Source organism: Cyanistes caeruleus, chromosome 27, assembly GCF_971803275.1.
Source record: "Cyanistes caeruleus chromosome 27, bCyaCae1.hap1.1, whole genome shotgun sequence".
In the NCBI taxonomy this organism is placed as follows: Eukaryota; Metazoa; Chordata; class Aves; order Passeriformes; family Paridae; genus Cyanistes; species Cyanistes caeruleus.
The window spans coordinates 4,000,288-4,021,277 of NC_141727.1; the positions used below are offsets into that span (position 1 = coordinate 4,000,288).

At 54.5% G+C, this 20,990-nt stretch overlaps 1 protein-coding gene across 1 annotated transcript; it reads left to right on the top strand.

The window, feature by feature from the left end:
* The first annotated feature begins 158 nt into the window (after positions 1-158).
* On the top strand, positions 159-20,051 carry PIP4K2B (phosphatidylinositol-5-phosphate 4-kinase type 2 beta). Its single transcript, XM_086864737.1, has 10 exons — positions 159-379; positions 8,164-8,261; positions 9,218-9,314; positions 11,938-12,090; positions 13,866-14,012; positions 15,122-15,160; positions 15,366-15,479; positions 16,013-16,271; positions 17,115-17,218; positions 18,668-20,051. The coding sequence occupies exons 1-10, from the start codon at positions 200-202 to the stop codon at positions 18,746-18,748; spliced, it is 1,272 nt and encodes a 423-aa protein (XP_086720863.1). The 5' UTR covers positions 159-199; the 3' UTR covers positions 18,749-20,051.
* Positions 20,052-20,990: the final 939 nt, after the last annotated feature.

The window sequence follows — 20,990 nt, forward strand, 5'->3', positions numbered from 1 at the left end:
GGGGGGGGCGGGGACCGAACCACCGCGGCAGCCGCGGGGGGGGGGGGGGGAGCAGGGCCGGTGAGGGGGAAGCTTAACGGGCCGGGGCTGCCGGGGCCGGGCGGTACCACTGCGGGAGGGGGGGGGGCGAGCCGGGCCGGGCGGAACCATGCGGAGGCGCTGGTAGGGGGGCGCGGGGAGGGGGTCGGTCGGGTCCGCCATGGCCGCGAACTGCGCGGGGGCCGCGGGGACGGCGGCGGGAGCCGTGGCCGCGGTGGGCTCGGCCCTCAGCGCCAGCAAGACCAAGACCAAGAAGAAACACTTCGTGTGCCAGAAGGTGAAGCTGTTCCGGGCCTCGGAGCCGCTGCTCAGCGTCCTTATGTGGGGGGCGAACCACACGGTGAGAGCGGGCGGCGCGGGCCCCCACCCCACCCCAAACCCCCGCCCCTCAGAGCCGGGAGCGGCCCCTCATTACCCCCGGGAGCGGGGCCTCGTCCCCCTCATCCCCCTCATCCCCCTCAGCCCCGGCCCTGCCCCTCAGCAGTGCCCGACCCCCTCAGATCGCTCCCTCGGCTCCCCCTCAGGCTGGGCCTTTCCCCTCCCTCCCTCATCCCCGCTCAATCCCAGCCTTCCCTCGCTGCCCATCCCATCCCTGCTTCGGGTGATCCCTCTCTGCTGGCTCCACCGCCTCAGGCAGCCGCAGGTCGGGCTGTCCCCATGTCCCCACACCCCTGGCACCTTTGCCCGGCATCGGGAGGGGATACTGATGCTTTTTGGGGTGATGTCGCCGTGGCACAATCCCCGCTCTGGCTCTGAGGGGGCCCTGAGGACACGGATTTGGTACCCCCAGCCCTGTCCCTCTGGCTCGTCCCAGGGAGGGATTCCCCGTGTCACAGCCCGGAGGGGACAGTGCTGTGCCTCACTTGCACAATGTGTCTCCCATCTCCCAAAAATGAAGGCTTTGGCCCCGGGTTTGGCCCCTTGGATTGCAGGACTCGGGCCGTGCGTGTCCTCCTGGCCTCAGTTCCTCTGGGAGCAGGTTGTGAGAGGGTCCCTTGGGAATGTCTGTGATGGTTCAGCTCTGATCCTCCTCCTTTGCTAATTCCTGAGGCCATCCCTGTGTTTGCTCTGGAAATTTCTCCTCGGTTTATGATGGCAGGCAACAAGGATTGATCCTCAGATGTGGGTGCTGGGTGCTGTTCTTGGTGGCCAAAGAACCCAGAAGCCTCATCCCTTCCTCAATTAATCCACTTTTAGTGCTCAGACACACCTATTTCTCCAGTGGATTAGTGGATGTTTCCTAGAGAGTGAAAGGGATTCGGGCTCATTTGTTTTTTTCCAAAACAAAAACACACCAAGAATTTTTTTATTTTTTTTTTAAAAAATCCTCCTTACATTCCTGGCCTGCCTGGCTGGAGTGAAAGCTTCCAAATGTGGTTCAGCACCGTGCTGGCTTGGAGGCAAAGGATGTTCCAAGTGCTGCCAGCCTTGCCCAGGAAACAGGATAATGAGTTTAATCAGCCTTTGATCAGTGCTGCCATTAGCAGCCCTGAAGAAATGGAAATTGTGGGATTTTTCCGAGTTTCATTCGAGGCCTCATAGGGATGGTTGTTGCTTGCTGGCAATTCGCCTTATTTTGGGGTTTTTTGGGTTTTTTTGGTGTTTTTCTTCGTTGTAGCTGTCTGGGCAGTAGGAGCCTGGCAGGAATTTGAGGCCCTGGATCAGGATAGAGGAACTTTGGGAGCACTTGGCTGTGAGATATTTGGGCAAAGGGAGGAAGGCGAGCTGACACTAAGCTGGTAATGAGATTATATCGGATGTGTATTAGGAAGAAATTGCTGCCAGGAAGGAGCTGAGAGGCTGGGAAAGGGGGTGAGAAAAGTTCAGCTGTGACCTCCTGACCTTTGGAAAGGCGTTTAGGATTTCCCAGTAAATCCCTCCACCTCTCTGCCACATTGGGTGAGGCTTTGGTGGCTCCAGGAGCAGCTGCTCCTCCAGGGCTTTGGCTGGGAGGTGATCCCGGTGCCCTGCTTGGGTGGGAATTGGAATTACGTGCCTCCAGCAGATGGCTTTGGAAGTCATTTTGGGAATACCTTTGAGCTTTGTTGGAAATCTTTTTGGTGGGGGGGTTGTTTAATGTTTGGCTGCGTTGGACAAGGAGGGGTGGGTGAGGAGGCTCTGCTGTTGTCCGTGGAGTTCTACCCTGGGATCCTTGCAGTGGGAGGAGGGGAAAACTCAGCACAAGCCCAGGGCTGTGCCAGGAAGATCCTGTCAGAATTGTTTGGATCTGGGATGAACTTTTTCACAGACAAATCAAACAAACAACCATTTTGTGCAACGTGCTGCAGAAATCCCCATGGCTCCCAGTCTGGAACAGCCTTAAAGAGCCTGCTGAGCGCAGGCAGGCTCTGGGGAGCATCAGGAGCACCCCAAGAGCAGGAGCTGCTTGCTGGAACACCACTTTGGAACGTTTAAACAGCGGGTCCTGGTGGTCCCAGCCAGGCTTGGGATCGGGTTCGGGGTGGGGCCGGTGTGAGCGGGGCCAAACGGGGGTGGTATGACTCAAACAATTTGAATTTTGGACCAGAAACGCCATGGAGGGGAGGGGAGAGCTCGTGTGAAAGTGGAGCCACCGAGGCTCAGCCTCCATTTGCGAGTTCTCTGTCAGACCCTGAATCCAGCAGAGGTGGGGACGGCTCCTGGGGAAGCTTCTGCCGTTGTCATGGCACTGGGAGAGGAGCTCCTGGGGGTTGTGGTGCTCCGGCTCTGCTGCTCCAGGTGTGTTTTCCATGCCCTGCATGGATCCACGTGCACGGGATGGGAAAGTTGGGATGGTTCTGGAAGGGAGCAGCCGCCTGCCAGGCAGAGAGAGAGAGATGAGCACAGTGTTGTGTGATGCTCTGGGAACCATGGAAACGGTTGTAAGGTGCTGCTGATGGCAGGCTCTGGGATCCCAGGGTTTGATCCCAGATTTACAGATCCCAAATTGCCGCTTCCTCAGCTGGAAAAGATTCCAGCAGCTCTGGAAAGCAGGGGGAAGGCACAAACATCCCGTTTTTATGGGAATGGGGCGATCTTTTGGCTGCGTGGATCTTGCCTGAGGCTTCTCCAGAGGCTCAGATTCCTGGCTGGAGCAGCAGCCATCTCCCAGGCCCTCAGGAGCGGTGCCAGCACGGAGCACAGCTCGTTAGTATTCCAGGGAAACGGCGGCGCTGGGAATGGCAGCACGGCGCTCCCCGCTCCGCAGCCCTGCCTGCCAGAGCAGCATCTGCCACATATCAAACGCTCACATCCCAGAAATTGCTCCTGGCACGCTGGGAACAGCCTGGATCTCGCCCTTCCCAGCCCAGGGAAGGTCTAATTGACCTCTGGAGAGAGCAGCATATGGCCACGGCCGTGCCAGCCCCTGGAATGAGCGAGGGCCTGGCTCCCAACCTGCCCAGCCTGGAGCTCCTGTGCAAATCCATGATCCAGGAGCCTTTTCCCCTTCAAATCCACATTCCAGGAGCCTTTTCCCCTTCAAATCCACATTCCAGGAGCTCTTTTCCCTTCAAATCCACATTCCAGGAGCCTTTTCCTCTTCAAATCCACATTCCAGGAACCTTTTCCCCTTCAAATCCACATTCCAGGAGCCTTTTCCTCCTCAAATCCACATTCCAGGAGCCTTTTCCCATTCAAATCCACATTCCAGGAGCCTTTTCCCGTTCAAATCCACGATCCAGAAACCTTTTCCTCTTCAAATCCACATTCCAGGAGCCTTTTCCTGTTCAAATCCACATTCCAGGAGCCTTTTCCCATTCAAATCCACCATCCAGGATCCTTTTCCCCTTCAAATCCACATTCCAGGAGCTCTTTTCCCTTCAAATCCATAATCCAGGAGCCTTTTCCCGTTCAAATCCACGATCCAGGAGCCTTTTCCTCTTCAAATGCACAATCCAGGAGCCTTTTTCCTTTTTGGAAGGAAAAATGAGATTTTCCTGGCTGGTTCCTATGCTCGTTTCCCTGCTCATTTCCGCTGGCCACGGGCTGCTTGTTGAATATTCCCATTCCTCACCTTTTTTTGGGCTGGAACATCAGCTCTGGGAGGACTGGGATGCTTCCCAGTGCCCCTGGGGCTGACAGGACTGGGGACAGGAGGGTGGCACTGCCAGGAATCCTTTCCAGCAGCTTCCCAAATACTTCTTTTTTAGGGATAAATGGATTTGCTGTCACCAGGGGATGTTTTTTCCCCCCATCCTGGTGTACCCAGAGGAATTACTGCCTACAAGATTCACTCTTCCCTCAGTTCTTAGCGTGGATACTGATTAATCATGCTCTAATTCATGGAAAACCAGGTTTTTTTCCTCAAACCATCGCCCAGTTGCTGCAAAGTTTTGCAGCTGTGGGTTTGTCTGCACGCTGAAGTGATTTTCCCACGTGCCTTTCACCTCCTTCCCCAGAGCATAATGAAGTTGAAGATTCCCGGAGATGCCTGATTGGAAAGCTTTGAGAGGAACAAAGTATCTTTATTTTTCCCGAATAAATTCCCGTGGCAAAGAATCCCGGAGAGAGTGGGGCTCATGCACTCCATCAGCTGCATCTTGTTAGTAAACAAATGGCATTTCCCCATCAATTTACTAATGCTAATTGCCACTTTGAGGCAGGTTTTGAAACAAAATTATTCCTGGCCTGTTCATGCCAGCAGCTGTCCCTGAATGACACGGAATATTGATGTGGCTTTTATTGGGAAAGGAGTTGGCTTTGGTGGAGAAGAGAAATCATCAAACCACAGCCCTGCTGAAGAATTCCAATGACCAGGAAGGAAAAGCTTGGCAGAGGGAAGGGAGGAGGTGTTTTCTGCAGCCCTGCAGAGCTGGGTTGTGCTGAGGATGATGAAGGATCTGGGCAGAGGTTTTTCCCTCCCTCACCTCCTGCTCTGATCTTTGTTGGGATCCAGCTGCTTTTCCCTCTGTTCATCTGGGATTGGGCAGCTCTGATCCCTCTGGCTCTGGACACTGCCTGGGAATCGCTCCTTTATTCCCAGGATGTGGCAAAGCCGGAAAAAAACGGGAAGGGTTTTTGTGGCAGCAGGTTTGTCCGAAATCCTGAGAGCCCCGGGGCGTGTCCCAGCCCTTGGTGAGCGGCAGGACCGGCCCCATCCCTGCAAAATGCCAAAAAAATCTCTTTGGGATGGTCCCTCCCGGGGGTCTGTGCTGGGAAATGGGAGCTCTGGGCAGGAGGGACTGCGGCGCTCCCTCTCCCGTGGGAAAGCGTCAGGCGTGGCTGTTGCTGTGGCAGCACACGGGGCTTAAACAACAAAAAAAAAATTAAAAAAAACAATGTAGCAACAAAACTAAACAAATCAGTGTTTTGTTCCAGACTGGTGCCAGGAGCAGGGACCCAGTGAGCACTGCCCCAGAGCTGCCCTGGGGGAGGGCAGGTGGGCACTGCTGGGTTTGGAAATGACCGGTCCAACCCTTCATCCTCATCTGGGAGCCCAGCATGGCTCCCTTCCTTCTCTGTGTGTCCTCCAGAGCCAGAACCCCAAATCCAACCCTTCATCCTCGTCTGGGAGCCCAGCACATCCTCCTCTCTTTTCCCTCTCTCCTCCAGTGCCAGAACCCCAAATCCAGCCCTTCATCCTCATCTGGGAGCCCAGCACATCCCCATCCCTTTTCCCTCTCCTCCAGAGCCAGAACCCCAAATCCAACCCTTCATCCTCATCTGGGAGCCCAGCACATCCCCATCCCTTTTCCCTCTCCTCCAGAGCCAGAACCCCAAATCCTCCATCAAGCTCTGCTGGAAGCAGGGAAAGGCTTGCACAGGTGGGATTTTTGGGGCTGCCTCATCTCTCGAGGAGCGGTGGCACCTCCGAAATCAGCCGGAGCAACCCTGGTGCAGCATTTCTGCTGCTCAGGAGCCTCGCAACAGGTCCCACGCTGGCTTTGAGCTTCGTGCCGTGGCAGAAACGAGGGCACATTTGTGTCTGAATTGCTGCCAGCGAGGAGGCAGCCTCCGAATCGCTGTTCCCTCTCAGCCGTCAGCACCCTTCCTCCGCTCGGCATGGAGCTGATAATGGCTTGTTTGTGCCTTCCCCACGCCGGGAAAAGGGCTGGGAGCAGGCTGGGATGGGAGCAGGCGTGTGGCAGGAGCTGTCAGGCTTCCCCTCCTGGCAGACAGCAATAATTAGTGGCTGGAGGCAGCGCCTCTGTCTCGGTGCAGAATGAGTTGTTTTTCTCCTCGCCCCGAAGGGAAATCTCTGCGTGGGACTCTGATCTGGGAGATCCCTTCCTCACCTGGAGTTTTCCCTTTTCCCTCCCCTCTGGCTCAAGGGTTGGCTGGATGCAGGATTGAGCTGAAACCGGGGGGCACCGGCCCCTCCCTGCTCGGGGATTGCTGCCGCTGGGAGATGTGTGCCATGATTTATTTATCCATCCTTATTTTTCCCTACATCCCAGAGGGTTTGTGGAATGCCTTGGGCTGGATACCTGGAGCAGAGGCTGGACAGAGTCAAAGTGGGTATTTATTAAAGGCCTGTGGTAGATTCACCTTGGGCAGTGCAGGAGCCTCGCTCCACCCAGGATGGACACAGCCACGAGATGGACACAGCCACGAGATTTTTGGGCAGATATAAGCTTGGTCTATTTGCATATCAGGGGGTTAATTGTCCAATTAACAGCTTCAGGTGATGAAGTCACAATCCCCCAGTTGGATTCACTTTTGGTTTACACTTTCCAGGCCTGAGGTTGCGATGATGATCTTGGTTCTCAGGCCTGGAAGGATTGTTTTGTCTGTGATGAGCCCAGCACTCTGTGTGGAGCTCAGAGTCATACACTAACCCAGCACAGGGATCAGTGAAAAATAAAAATACTGAAATAAAACACTGAAAAATAAAAAGCTCAAACTTAAGGCATCAGCTGGATGGGAGGGGAGTGCAGGGCAGGGCTTTGCAGAGCTCCATCTCCGCTCCCTCCAGGAGCTTCGCTTCCCGCTGATCTGTTGTGTGGGATGGCTGGATCTGAAAATAGCCACCTTCCCTCCTGGCACCGGGATGTGTCTTTCTTCCCAGTCTGCCGTGTGTTAAATCTGGTTTGTCGTGGTAACGATGGGGAAGGGGTGGGATGAACACCACGGAATTGGCTGGCGGCACGGAGCCCAGTGGGGATGTGACAGCGCTTTGGGCAGTGCTGTGTGTCCTGCTGCTCACAGGGAATGGGGAATCCCAGGGCTGGGTCCCTTTCCTGAGCCTGGCCCCTGCTCCCAGCCAGCAGGGAAGTTTTTCCAGCAGCATTCCCAGTTGGCCTGCCTGGTTTTGGTGCTGGGAACAGCCCCCAGAGCTGTCTGGGAGCCAAACCCCGCTGCTGCCAGCGCTGTCTGCCTCCCTCTCCAGCACCACCTGCTTGGCACAGCAGCCATGGGAACAGCTGGAATGGAATTGCTGCCTAAATCCAGGCTGGTAACAGAGTTCAGTGAGATGGGGCTGCGAGGAGTCCCTGGGAGGGGGTGGCACCGGGGCTGTCCTCGGAAAAAGCAGCTCAGAAACCTCCTGACCTGCTCTTGATTCTGGCACAGCCCTGTCAGTGACTGCAGTGACTGGATCAGGGCAGCCAGACACAGTCCAGAGGCGGTTCTTTTTCATGATTATTATGATATTATTATTATTTTTCACGCTGCCACCGCTGGGTGCTGCAGCGCGAGCCCGTCTGTACAATAGTAGCTGAACATTCATTCTCCTGCTTCCCCGGGCTCCTGTGGCTGCCACACATGACTAAGGAGCAAAAACAATCTAGTGAGTGACTCATCCCTCCAGGGAAGGTGGGATGGGAGCAGCAGGAGACAGCCAGCATGGAAACGGCATCCGTGGGGAGCTGGGCTGGGCTGCACCAAAGGCTTTGGTCATCCTGCTTTGGAGCAGGAATCTTTAAGAAATCGGAGCATTTTCTCAGCGAGGTGGTTGAGTTAAAACATAAAATCTGCTGGTTCTTGGCCCCTGGGTTCGTGTGGCTTCTCAGCTGGTCAGTGTCTCAGGAGGATTCACCACGCGGAGGAACGAGGTGCTGCTGTGACCTGCCACCTCAGCGTTCCCCAGCTGCTCCTGTGTCGTGTCACGGTGTCCCCAACCCATCCCCTGGGGTGCTGGGCATTCCTGCAGCTCCCCAGGGCAGTGGGAGCTGGGTTTGAGTCTCCCTTTCCTTTCTCCTGCAGATCAATGAGCTCAGCAATGTTCCCGTCCCCGTCATGTTAATGCCCGATGACTTTAAAGCCTACAGTAAGATTAAGGTGGACAATCATCTATTCAACAAGTAAGTGGGAGCTTCCCAACTTCTCCGTGGTCAGAGCTCTGGGCTGTGGGGCAGACTGGCCTGGGGGAGGCTTCTGGGCTGTTCCCAGCTGTGTTCCCTGGAGGATCCGGCGTGGCTGGGCACGAGCTCCTGCCCTGTGTGACAGTGTGTGGGGACAGCGGTGACAGCGTGTGGGGACAGCAGTGGCAGCGTGTGGGGACAGCAGTGTGCAGGGACAATGTATGACAGTGACAGCTGTGTGACAGTGTGTGTGGGGACAGCTGTGTGACAGTGTGTGAGGACAGCTGTGTGCAGGGACAGCTGTGTGACAGTGACAGCTGTGTGACAGTGACAGCGTGTGGGGACAGCTGTGTGACAGTGTGTGCAGGGACAGCTGTGTGACAGCGTGTGCAGGGACAGTGTGTGACAGTGACAGCGTCTGCAGGGACAGCTGTGACACTGTGACAGAGCCACCGAGGAGGGGCACAGGCAGCCGTGGTCCCCTCAGGTGTGGGATTCTTCTCCTCACTCACCATCCCGGCCCTGCGGGCGCAGAGCCTGTGGAATTTCCTGCAAGAGATGGATCCCGTGGGCAGCCAAAGGAGAGAGCTGCCCTAACGAGGGGTGGCAGGGAGCCAGCGGGGACCTGGATTGCACTGCTGATCAATACTGATCAGTGCTAGTCAATACTGATCAATGGTGATCACTGCTGACCAATACTGATCAATGCTGGTCACTGCTGGTCAATGCTGATCAATGGTGATCAATGGTGATCACTGCTGATCAATGCTGATCAATGCTGATCAAATCCGATCACTGCTGGTCACTGATCAATACTGATCAGTACCGATCAATGCCAATCAATAGTGATCAATGCTGATCAATACCGATCAATACCAATCACTGCTGATCAATACCGATCAATACCGATCAATACCGATCAGTGCTGATGTCCGCACACGTGTCCCCTGCCCTAGGGAGAACCTGCCGAGCCGTTTCAAGTTCAAGGAGTACTGTCCGCTGGTGTTCCGGAACCTGCGGGAGCGCTTCGGGATCGACGACCAGGACTACCAGGTACCGGCCGGCCCTTCCGTCCTGAGCCGGGGCAGGGGCACGGGGCAGGGGCAGGGGCACGGGGCAGGAACACGGGGCAGTGGCACGGGGCAGGGGCACGGGACAGGGACAGCGGGGCAGGGGCACGGGGCAGGGACACGGGGCAGGGGCACGGGGCAGGGGCACGGGGCAGGGACACGGGGCAGGGGCACGGGGCAGGGACAGTGGGACAGGGCCAGCGGGGCAGGGCCAGCGGTGCAGGGCCAGCGGGGCACGGCCAGCGCCACCGGCCGTGTCCACTGGCCCAGGACTGCCACTGGCCCAGAGCTTCCTGAGGCTTCCACAGGCCCAGGGCTTCCACTGGCCCAGGGCTTCCCATGGCTTCCCACAGGCCAGTGGCTTCCACAGGCTAGCAGCTTCCCATGGCTTCCACTGGCCCAGGGCTTCCACAGGCCCACGGCTTCCACGGGCCCAGGGCTTCCACAGGCTCAGGGCTTCCACTGGCCCATGGCTTCCACTGGCCCATGGCTTCCACTGGCCCATGGCTTCCATAGGCCCAGGGCTTCCTAGGGCTTCCACTGGCCCAGGGCTTCCCACGGCTTCCACAGGCCCTGGGCTTCCTGCAGCTTCCACAGGCTCAGGGCTTTCACTGGCCCATGGCTTCCACAGGCCCAGGGCTTCCCATGGCTTTCACTGGCCCAGGGCTTCCTGCAGCTTCCACAGGCTCAGGGCTTCCACAGGCCCAGGGCTTCCACAGGTGTGTCAGGGGCTGGCTGGGGTGGGAGCAGAGGCTGAATTTCACAGCCAGCTGTGGCAGAGCAGCGCAGGGGAGCCGAGGGAAGCTGGTGATGCTCGGTGTGGTCACAATTTCTGCTTCCCAGCTCCACAAGAAAAGCTCTGCGGTTTTGAGGTGAGGGCTGATTAAACTGCCTGGCACAGACCCCTTGGCAAATGTCAGCCAGCAGCAAAGGGGATTTTTCTGTTTGCCTTTATTTTCCCGGCGCTCTCTGGAGCCGTTGGCAGCAGCAGAGTTTTTTCCCCCCGCTTCATTAAAGTTTTAAAAGCTTTAAATGCTTTGTTCTGAAAGGAAACCTCCGGGCTCACTTGCAGCATGACGTGGTCAATCTCTCGGAGCAGGATCTGCTGCAGGCTCCCTCTGCTGCCAGAGCCGAGGGAAGGGGACACAGCAGTGCCACTAATAAAAAAAATACATATAAATGAAAAAAAATAAATATAATAAACATAATCCAGCCTGAAACACAACATGCAACCCAGAAACGATGGAAAACTTGCTGAGGATGAGTGTGGGTGATCTCAGAGCCCTCCCCATCTGTGATGAGGAGATGCTGGTGAGGGGTTGTGGGGACAGACGGGGGACAGGTGACAGCTGGGGCTGAGGGAGAAGCTCACAGCCGGCCCCGCTACCTGGGGAGAGGCAGCAGAACAAAGAGCCGGTGTTGTGGCTCAGGGAATTGATCCCTGCAGTTTCCCTGGGATTTTCCAGCCCTGCTGGTTGCTAAGGGATGGAGACAGGGATCTACAGGCAGATGCTGCTGGTTGTCAGAAGAACAACCGAGCTGTTTACACTCATCTTGTAGGTCCAGGGGTAAGAACAGCTTCTGGTGCAGGATGGCCTGTGAAGAGTCCCCAAACACCGAGACTTTGGCCAGACTAAGCTGCTTTTTGATGGGAAAGCCAACAGGCCATTCCAGTTGTTTTGGTCTGGTTTGCCTTAAGCCTTAGAAATATCCTGACTGTTCCTAAATCCCTGAGAGGAAATGCTGAGAGCTCCTGGCCTGTGTATCCTACATCTCTTAAAAACCCTTTGGTAAAAAAAACGTGCCAGCAAATCATGTGGAAGCCCTAAAAACATGTCCAGACTTTTAAATAATTGGGTTTTACCCTCAGCAGCACCAACCCCAGAGTTCCCAGCTGGTGCTGTGGGGCTGGCCCTGCTTCCCAGGGCTGCCCAGGAGGTCTCTATGGGGCTGGTCCTGCTTCCTGGAGCTGCCCAGGGAATTCTGTGGGGCTGGCCCTGCTTCCCAGTGGGTTCTGTGGGGCTGGCCCTGCTGCCCAGGGCTGCCCAGGAGGTCTCTATGGGGCTGGTCCTGCTTCCTGGAGCTGCCCAGGGAATTCTGTGGGGCTGGCCCTGCTTCCCAGTGGGTTCTGTGGGGCTGGCCCTGCTGCCCAGGGCTGCCCAGGAGGTCTCTATGGGGCTGGTCCTGCTTTCCAGGGGGTTCTGTGGGGCTGATCCTGCTTCCTGGAGCTGCTCAGGTGGTTCTGTGGGGCTGGCCCTGCTTCCCAGGGCTACTTAGGGGGTTCCCAGGCAGAGTGGGTGCCCTGAACTGGTGCAGTGGGGCTGATCCTGCTTCCCAGGGGATTCTGTGGGGCTGATCCTGCATCCCAGAGCTGCTCAGGGGGTTCTGTGGGGCTGGTCCTGCTTCCCAGGGGGTTCTGTGGGGCTGGCCCTGCTTCCCAGGGGGTTCTGTGGGGCTGGTCCTGCTTCCCAGGGCTGCTCAGGGGGTCTCTATGGGGGTCTCTATGGGGCTGGCCCTCCTTCCCAGGGGGTCTCTATGGGGCCAGCCCCACAGCCGAGGGCAGAGGCAGCTCCCGGCAGCCTCCCCTCGCCGTGTGTGTCGTGCAGAACTCGGTGACGCGCAGCGCCCCGGTGAACAGCGACAGCCAGGGCCGCTGCGGCGCGCGCTTCCTCACCACCTACGACAGGAGGTTCGTCATCAAGGCGGTGTCCAGCGAGGACGTGGCGGAGATGCACAACATCCTCAAGAAATACCACCAGGTACGGTGAGTCTGGAGCCCCCCGCGCCCGCCCGGCCACCGCCCGGGGGTCTGCGGCTGGCACAGCTCGCACGGCGGGTCCGGGAAATGAAACCGGGTCCTGTGGGTCTGAGGGGTGAAAATGTGAGGGGTGAAAATGTGAGGGGTGAAAATCAGGGACAAAAATCTGAGGGGTAAAATTCTGAAGGGTAAAATTCTGAGGGGTAAAAATCTGAGAGACAAAATTCTGAGGGGTAAAATTCTGAGGGGTAAAAATCTGAGGGGTAAAATCTGAGGGGTAAAAATGTGAGGGGTGAAAATCAGGGACAAAAAATTGAGGGACAAAAATCTGAGGGGTAAAATTCTGAGAGACAAAAATCTGGGATAAAAATCTGAGGGGTAAAAATCTGAGAGACAAAAATCTGAGGGGTAAAAATCTGAGGGGTAAAAATGTGAGGGGTGAAAATCAGGGACAAAAATCTGAGGGACAAAAATCTGAGGGGTAAAATTCTGAGGGATAAAAATCAGGGATAAAAATCTGAGGGGTAAAAATCAGGGACAAAAATCTGAGGGGTAAAAATCTGAGAGACAAAATTCTGAGGGGTAAAATCTGAGGGGTAAAAATCTGAGGGGTAAAATCTGAGGGGTAAAAATGTGAGGGGTGAAAATCAGGGACAAAAATCTGAGGGACAAGAATCTGAGGGGTAAAATTCTGAGGGATAAAAATCAGGGATAAAAATCTGAGGGGTAAAAATCAGGGACAAAAATCTGAGTGGTAAAAATCTGAGAGACAAAATTCTGAGGGGTAAAATCTGAGGGGTGAAAATCAGGGACAAAAAATTGAGGGACAAAAATCTGAGGGGTAAAATTCTGAGGGGTAAAAATGTGAGGGGTGAAAATTAGGGACAAAAAACTGAGGGACAAAAATCTGAGGAGTAAAAATCTGAGGGATAAAAATCTGAGGGGTAAAATTCTAAGGGGTAAAAAATCTGAGGGATAAAAAATGTGAGGGATAACCTGTCAGGTGTTTGTGGGGCTGAGCCCCTTCCCAGCTGATGCTGGCCCTTGTATCAATAACTGATGGGTCCCTGGTGGCCCAGAGCTGTGAACAGCCTCCTCATCCATTGCCTCAGGCTTTGCAGAGGGGCTGGAGCTGGGAGCAGCAGGACAGCTGGAAATGTCCTGGTCCATGTCCTGCTTCCAGCCCACCTGCTCTGCAGGGCTGGTGGGCAGGGCATGTTTAACAGGCCCTGAGCTCCAGCTGCACCCAGACACCCTGGAGAAGTGAAATTGGGCAGTGCCAGTGCACATGGGGTCACAGAATCCCGGGATTGGGCTGCAGGAACCTTGGAGATCTCCCAGCTCCACACACAGTCACAGAATCCCAGGGCTGGATTGTGAGGAACTTTTGAGATCTCCCAGTTCCACACAGAGTCACAGAATCCCAGGATTGGGTTGGGATGAACCTTGGAGATCTCCCAGCTCCACACACAGTCACAGAATCCCAGGGCTGGATTGTGAGGAACTTTTGAGATCTCCCAGCTCCACACAGTCACAGAACCCCAGGATTGGGTTGGGATGAACCTTGGAGATCTGCCATCTGACCCCCTGCCACGGGCAGGACAGCACTCCCTGTCTCAGGGAACGGGATTCTCCCCACTCCCACTCCTTCCCTGGAGGCTCCAGGAGCTGTTCCAAGCCTCCTTCCCTTCCCCAGGGGCTCCAGGTGCCTTTTCCTCAGGCTCTGGCTGCGTTTGAGCGGTGCCAGAGCCGTGTGTGACACACCTTTCCCTGCAGTTCATTGTGGAGTGCCACGGCAACACGCTGCTGCCGCAGTTCCTGGGCATGTACCGGCTGACCGTGGACGGCGTGGAGACCTACATGGTGGTCACCAGGAACGTCTTCAGCCACAGGCTGACCGTGCACAGGAAGTATGACCTGAAGGTGAGCTTTTGGGAGGGCTGGGGTCTCCTCCAGAGCTCGGGGTTGGGTCTGGAACCCCCCCACCCTCGGCAGGGTTCTGACGTTTGGGGTTTGCTCAGGGGATGGGGTTTGGGGAGGTTGTGGGTGGAGGATCAGTGTTGGTCCATTCCTCCATCCCAGGAGCCAGAAGGGGGTTGAGAATTGAATTTAAAAATGCTTTCATTGTTTTCCTGCATGGAGAAATGATCTGGTATCAGTGAATTAATTTAGAATATGACCCATAGTGCTATAATGATATTTTATTTATTTTACTTTCATTGTTGTCCCCCATGAACAAATCAAATGGTGTCAATGAATTAATTTAGAATATGACCCATAGTGCTATAATGATATTTTATTTATTTTACTTTCACTGTTGTCCTGCATGAACAAATCAAATGGTGTCAATGAATTCATTTAGAATATGACCCATAGTGCTATAATGATATTTTATTTATTTTACTTTCATTGTTGTCCTGCATGAACAAATCAAATGGTGTCAATGAATTCATTTAGAATATGACCCATAGTGCAGAAATATTTTCTTTATTTATTTTACTTTCATTGTTTTCCCTGCATGGAGAAATGATGTGGTATCAGTGAATTAATTTTCAATATGACCCATAGTGCTATAATGATAATTTCTTTATTTATTTTGCTTTCATTGTGTTCCTGCATGAACAAATCAAATGGTGTCAATGAATTAATTTGAAATATTCACATTGATTACATTTCATGTTAAATATTCCACATTGAGGACATTTGGGGAAAGAATGGAATGGAATAATTTCTTCATGGAAGTGATTTCATTGAGAGAATCTGCTGGGAGCTTCCTCTGTCCCATAGTGCAGAAATGATATTTTCTTTATTTGTTTGACTTTCATTGTTTCACTGCATGGAGAGATTAAATGGTGTCAATGAATTCATTTGGAATAGGATCCATAGTGCAGAAATATTTTCTTTATTTTGCTTTCATTGTGTTCCTGCATGAACAAATTAAATGGTGTCAATGAATTCAATGAATTCATTTGGAATATGACCCATAATGCAGAAATTATATTTTCTTTAATTTTTTTTTTTTTCTTTATCAGGGCTCAACAGTATCCAGGGAAGCAAGTGACAAGGAGAAGGTATGGAGCCATCCCTGGGCTTTCCTTTCTGCTGGTGGAAGCAGACAGGATCCAGCTGAGCTCCCTTTTCCCTGTGCTCTGCCCAATGCCCTTTCCATCCTCGGTGGATTTTGGGCAGCCCAAAAAGCCCAGGCTGAGCCAAGGCAGCTCCAGCCCCTCCCCTGGCAGCAGCCTGGCCAGTTTAACCTCAGGCTTTTCCTTACAGGCCAAGGATCTCCCAACCTTCAAGGACAACGACTTCTTGAATGAGGGTCAGAAGCTGCACGTTGGAGAAGACAGCAAAAAGAACTTCCTGGAGAAGCTGAAGCGGGACGTGGAGGTGAGTTTCCTGGTTTCCTGAGTTTCCAGCCCTGCTGTGTGTCCCATCACCTCATCCTCAGCTCCAGGGCTGCAGCAGGGGCTGCACAGCTCCTTCCTGCATCTGCTGGGGGCCCCTGTTGCTGCATCTGCAGCTCTGTTGCTGCTGAAGATGAATAGATCACACGGACACAGCTCGAGGTGTGGTGAAAGGAAGAGAAAGTTTATTTTCCTCTCAGGATTTACAGGTTTCTGCCCACGGCCAGGGATGGGATGGTCAGGATAACACTTTCTCACGGCACTGGCCATGAGAGATGCCCATCACAAGACGTGGAACAGAAAGAATGTACACATCTCTATGTTTACAGTTCCTGTCCTGGGAAAGTCTTTAGGAAACCATGGCAGCAAGCTCAGAAGCTGACTTTTCAGGGCGACACAGCTCCCCTGGAGCCGCCGGGGCTTCGTCTCTCGCTGCCTCCAGCCGTGCCCGGGGAGGCACCGCGGGGCAGGGCTGAGCATTCCCAACCTCCTCCTTCCCTCCCGCCTTTCTCCCAGTTTTTAGCCCAGCTGAAGATCATGGATTACAGCCTGCTGGTGGGCATCCACGACGTGGACCGGGCCGAGCAGGAGGAGATGGAGGTGGAGGAGCGGGCAGAGGACGAGGAGTGCGAGAACGACGGGCTGGGGGGGAACCCCATCTCCTCCTACGGGACCCCCCCCGACAGCCCCGGCAACCTCCTCAACTACCCCCGCTTCTTCGGGCCCGGGGAGTTCGACCCCTCCGTGGATGTGTACGCCATGAAGAGCCACGAGAGTGAGTGGGGGCGGCTGTGGGGGGCAGGGGAGGGAGGATGGAGGGCAGGGAAGGTGTGGGGAGCTGTGGGAGAAGGATAGAGGGCAGGGGAGCTTTGAGGGAGCTGTGGGGAGCTGTGGAGGGCAGGGAAGGTGTGCAGGAAGGATGAAGGGCAGGACAGGTGTGAGGGAATTGTGGGGAGCTGTGAGGGAGCTGTGGAGGAAGGATGGAGGGCAGGGCTGTCCCAAGCTCAGCAGGGTGGCAGGGAAGGTGTCCCAGAGTGGCAGGGAAGGTGTCCCAAGGTGGCAGGGAAGGTGTCCCAGAGTGTCAGGGAAGGTGTCCCAAGGTGTCAGGGAAGGTGTCCCAGGGTGGCAGAGGCTGTCCCAGGGTGGCAGAAGCTGTCCCAGGGTGGCAGAGGCTGTCCCAAGGTGTCAGAGGCTGTCCCAGGGTGGCAGAGGCTGTCCCAGCCCAGCGCCTCTGCTCTGCTGGGCAGTCCCTGGCGCTGTCTGGAACAGGGATGGTGATGCCTGGAGAGGGGTGGCACATTCAGAAAGCCTCTGGTGGGCTGGTGCAGACATCTCTGCCCTTCTGCAGCCTCCAGCTGCCTTGGCTGTCCCTGTGAATTGCCCCAAACCGGCCCTGCCGGTGTTCCTGGAGGGGAAAATGGAGCTGGGGGTGCCCAGGGGGTGTTTCTGGAGGTGAGGATGAATCTAGGGGTGCCCAGGGGGTGTTTCTGGAGGTGAGGATGAATCTAGGGGTGCCCAGGGGGTGTTTCTGGAGGTGAGGATGAAGCTGGGGGTGTTTCTGGAGGTGGGAATGGAGCTGGGGGTGCCCAGGGGTCTGAGCCCCTCTCGTGCCTCGCAGGTGCCCCCAGGAAGGAGGTTTATTTCATGGCCATCATCGACATCCTCACGCCCTACGACACCAAGAAGAAAGCTGCACACGCTGCCAAGACAGTGAAACACGGGGTGAGTGCGGGGGGCTCTGGGCACTGATCTTCCTGCCAGGGTGGGACCTCCCCAGTGCCTGTGCTCAGCACTTCCCCCCGTGCCTCCTCAGGGTTCGCTTTTCCCTCTGCTTGCTTGGGATAATTGGTATTTCCATCCCAATTTGGGAGGTGCTGGAGGGATGGACTGGCACCCTGGGGTCACTGCTGTGTGTCCTGGCTCAGGGTGACACCCTGGGGTCACTGCTGTGTGTCCTGGCTCAGGGTGACACCCTGGGGTCACTGCTGTGTGTCCTGGCTCAGGGTGACAGCCTGGGGTCACTGCTGTGTCCTGACAGCTGGGATGCACCCCAGCCCTCCCTGCCTCGGCTCTGGAGGAGCCGGCACAGCTGAGATCCCTGTCCTTGGGCATCTCTCCAACCTGTGGGGCTTTGTCTTAGCCATGGGTCCTCCCCAGCAGGGGGGCTGTGCCCCTGACCCCTGCTGAGCCCTGACTTCTCCCTGACCACCCTGACCCCTTCTTACCCACCCTGACCTGTCCTTATCCACACTGACCCCTCCTGACCCCTGACTGCTCCCTGACCACCCTGATCCTTCCCTGACCCCTCCCTGACCATTCCCTGACCCCTCTCTGACCCTTCCCTGACCCCTTCCTGACCATTCCCTGACCCCCTGCCCTTGCTGACCCTTTCCTGACCCTTCCTTGACCCCACTGACCCCTCCCTGACCATTCCCTGACCCCTCTCTGACCCTTCCCTGACCCCTTCCTGACCATTCCCTGACCCCCTGCCCTTGCTGACCCTTTCCTGACCCTTCCTTGACCCCACTGACCCCTCACTGACCCCTCACTGCCCCCTGCCCTCTTTGACCCTTCCCTGAACTCCCTGACCCCTCCCTGACCTCTCCCTGACCTCCCTGGCCCATCACTGACCCCTCACTGCCCCTTTGCTGCCCCTCTGCCCACTGTGACCATTCCCTGACCCCCCTGCCCTCACTGACCCTTCCCTGATCCCCCTGACCCCTCCCTGACCCTTCCCTGACCTCCCTGCCCTCGCTGACCCTTCCGTGACCCTTCCCTGACCACCCTGCCCTCGCTGACCCTTTCCTGATCCCCCTGACCCTTCCCTGACCACCCTGCCCTCGCTGACCCTTTCCTGATCCCTCTGACCCTTCCCTGACCCTTCCCTGACCCCCCTGCCCTCGCTGACCCTTCCCTGACCCCCCTGCCCTCGCTGACCCTTCCGTGACCCTTCCCTGACCACCCTGCCCTCGCTGACCCTTTCCTGATCCCCCTGACCCTTCCCTGACCACCCTGCCCTCGCTGACCCTTTCCTGATCCCTCTGACCCTTCCCTGACCCTTCCCTGACCCCCCTGCCCTCGCTGACCCTTCCCTGACCCCCCTGCCCTCGCTGACCCTTCCCTGACCCCACTGACCCTTCCCTGCCCCCCTGACCCGCCGTCTCCCCGCAGGCCGGGGCCGAGATCTCCACGGTGAACCCCGAGCAGTACTCGAAACGCTTCAACGAGTTCATCTCCAGCATCCTGACATAGTGCAGCCTCCTCCTCCTCCTCCCCTCCCGCCAAGGCACGGCCATCCTCATCCTCACCCCCTCCTCCGGCCGCCGCCGCGGGACCCCAGCTCACAGAAGTGCCCAGATCCCAGATCCGAGGGCTTTTATCCCAACGAGCCAAGTGCATTCGTTCCGGCGCCGCCGCTCTCCTCCTCCTCCTCCTCCTCTCCCAGGAACGCTGACGGTCAGTGCGAGCGGCGCCCGCTCCACAAAACACTCCTTGTTTTTCTGTGTCGTTGTTGTTGTTGTTTTATGGGACTGGCTTTTATTTTGCCAGAAAAGACAGAAAAAAAAAACAAACCACCCAAACCCATCGATCCCACCCCTTTTATTTCCCTCTCGGTAGGAATTGGAAGGAAAATAGCTCACCATTTCAAGGATGGGAAATGTAACTCTTGATAAAAAGGAGGAGTTCGCTGAATTTTTAGGTAAATTCAGACTTGGGACACTTTATATTTTTTTGGTTAATTTAAGTAACAAAAGGAAAAAAACACACAAAAAAAACAACAAAAGCCACAAACCTTTTTTTGTAACTGCACTTGATTTACGAGAAAGATGAGGGAAATGAACATCTACCAAAGATGATCTCTAAAAAAATAATGATAATAATTAAAAAAAAAAGGTGTAACTCCTAAAAAAGAATCAGTGTGAGAAGTGAGAGAGGCATTGACCGACCTCAGCTCACGACGTGCTCGGACCTGGGGTGATTTCAATTGGCCAGCTCTGAAGATTGAAAGAAAGATTAAAGAAAATAAGATTAAAAAAAGGCATTTTTATACCTTTAGGATAAGATTTTTGGTCGTTCCCTCAGTGGGGAATGGCTCTGAGGTCACCATCACAGTCCTGCCAGTGTTAATTAGCTAATTAATTATTCAGTCTTCCTTCCCCCACCCCACCTGCAAACAGGTACTTGAATCTGTGTCCTGGCAGAGGTTCCTGGGTTGGTTTTTGGTGGGATTTCTGCTGGAATGTCACTTGCACACTTGGAATCGGGCTGGGGGCTGAGCCCCTCTCAGCGACCCTCCAGGAGTGGAAATGGTGGAAAGACTTCTCTTCTTCCAGCCCCCTCCTCCCCGTGAAGGATTTTTGGGACTGATTGGAGCGACTGAAATCGTCCTGTTTTATCTCCAGAACGCTTTTTAACCCTTCCCACAAGCCAAGCTGGGCAGACTCGCCGTGGGTTTTGTTCTCTCTGCTGCTGCACAAGTCACACAAGTTCTGGTTCTTCCTTTTGTGTTTTTTTTTGGGATTTATCATTCTGTTCTTTTGGTTTTTTTTTTTTTTTTTAATTTTTATTTTTAATTTCCTTTCTCTCTTCAAGCAGGATTTAGGAACAAATCCTCTCTGCAGTTGAAACACACAGTTGCTTAATCTGCCTTGGAACTGTTTTTTCACACATGCCTTTTGTTTGGGGAGCGTCTGTCCTGTGCTCGTGGTGGTTTTTGCTGTGTGGAATTTTGGTCCTTTTTTGTTTTCACAGATAACTGGTGCTCATCACATCCTGGTAATTCCCCTAAATTATCCCTTTGATTCTCAATCTGGGGTTTGGGGAGGGGGGTAGGGGGGTATTTTTAAGTATTTTTAAAGTATTTTTATTTGGTTTTGGTTTCTTTTTCACCCCTCCTCTCCCCCTCCCTATTTCCCATTCCTGAATCCCCCACATTGAGGGGGGCTAAAATCAGAGCCCCCCACCCCCCCCGAGGGTGCACTGTAAATAGAATTTGGGAAAAGGTGAAAAATTAGGGATCCTGATCCCTAATTTGAAGATTTGAGGGATTTGAGGATTTTTTAAGTCGTTCCCTTTTGTTGTGGCCGCTTTCTGCTGCCCCTGTGGTGTGGGAGGTGCCTCAAGGTATGGAGCTGGAAAAGCCACAACTCCAAAAAAAAACCACCTTAAACAAAGAAAAAACAACAAAAAAAAAAAATAGGGAGGACTTGGAGCTTCATTTTGTGGGCATTATTTTGGTTGCTTTTCTCTTAATAAGCACTTAAGTTTACTGCTAATTAGGAATTAAAAAACAATCGCTTTTTATTCCTGACAGTTTTTTTTTAAAAAACAAACAAACAAACAAAAAAATCTGCATTGAATCTGCAACTTTGGTAAGTTTGCCCTTCTCCTTTTGGGAGTTGTTTTATCTCAAAATCATCTATTTATAAAACAAAACTAAATAAATGAAGAGGAGAAAAATAAAAATGGGGGGAGGAGGGAGAGCAGGAGATGA

What these genes read in the sequence shown, in the direction of transcription:
- PIP4K2B (XM_086864737.1), top strand. Translation starts at nt 200, where the DNA reads ATGGCCGCGAACTGCGCGGGGGCCGCGGGGACGGCGGCGGGAGCCGTG. An exon ending in GACAATCATCTATTCAACAA is followed by an intron (nt 8,262 to 9,217) that starts GTAAGTGGGAGC and finishes CCCCTGCCCTAG; the next exon opens with GGAGAACCTGCCGAGCCGTT. An exon ending in AGCTGAAGCGGGACGTGGAG is followed by an intron (nt 15,480 to 16,012) that starts GTGAGTTTCCTG and finishes CCTTTCTCCCAG; the next exon opens with TTTTTAGCCCAGCTGAAGAT.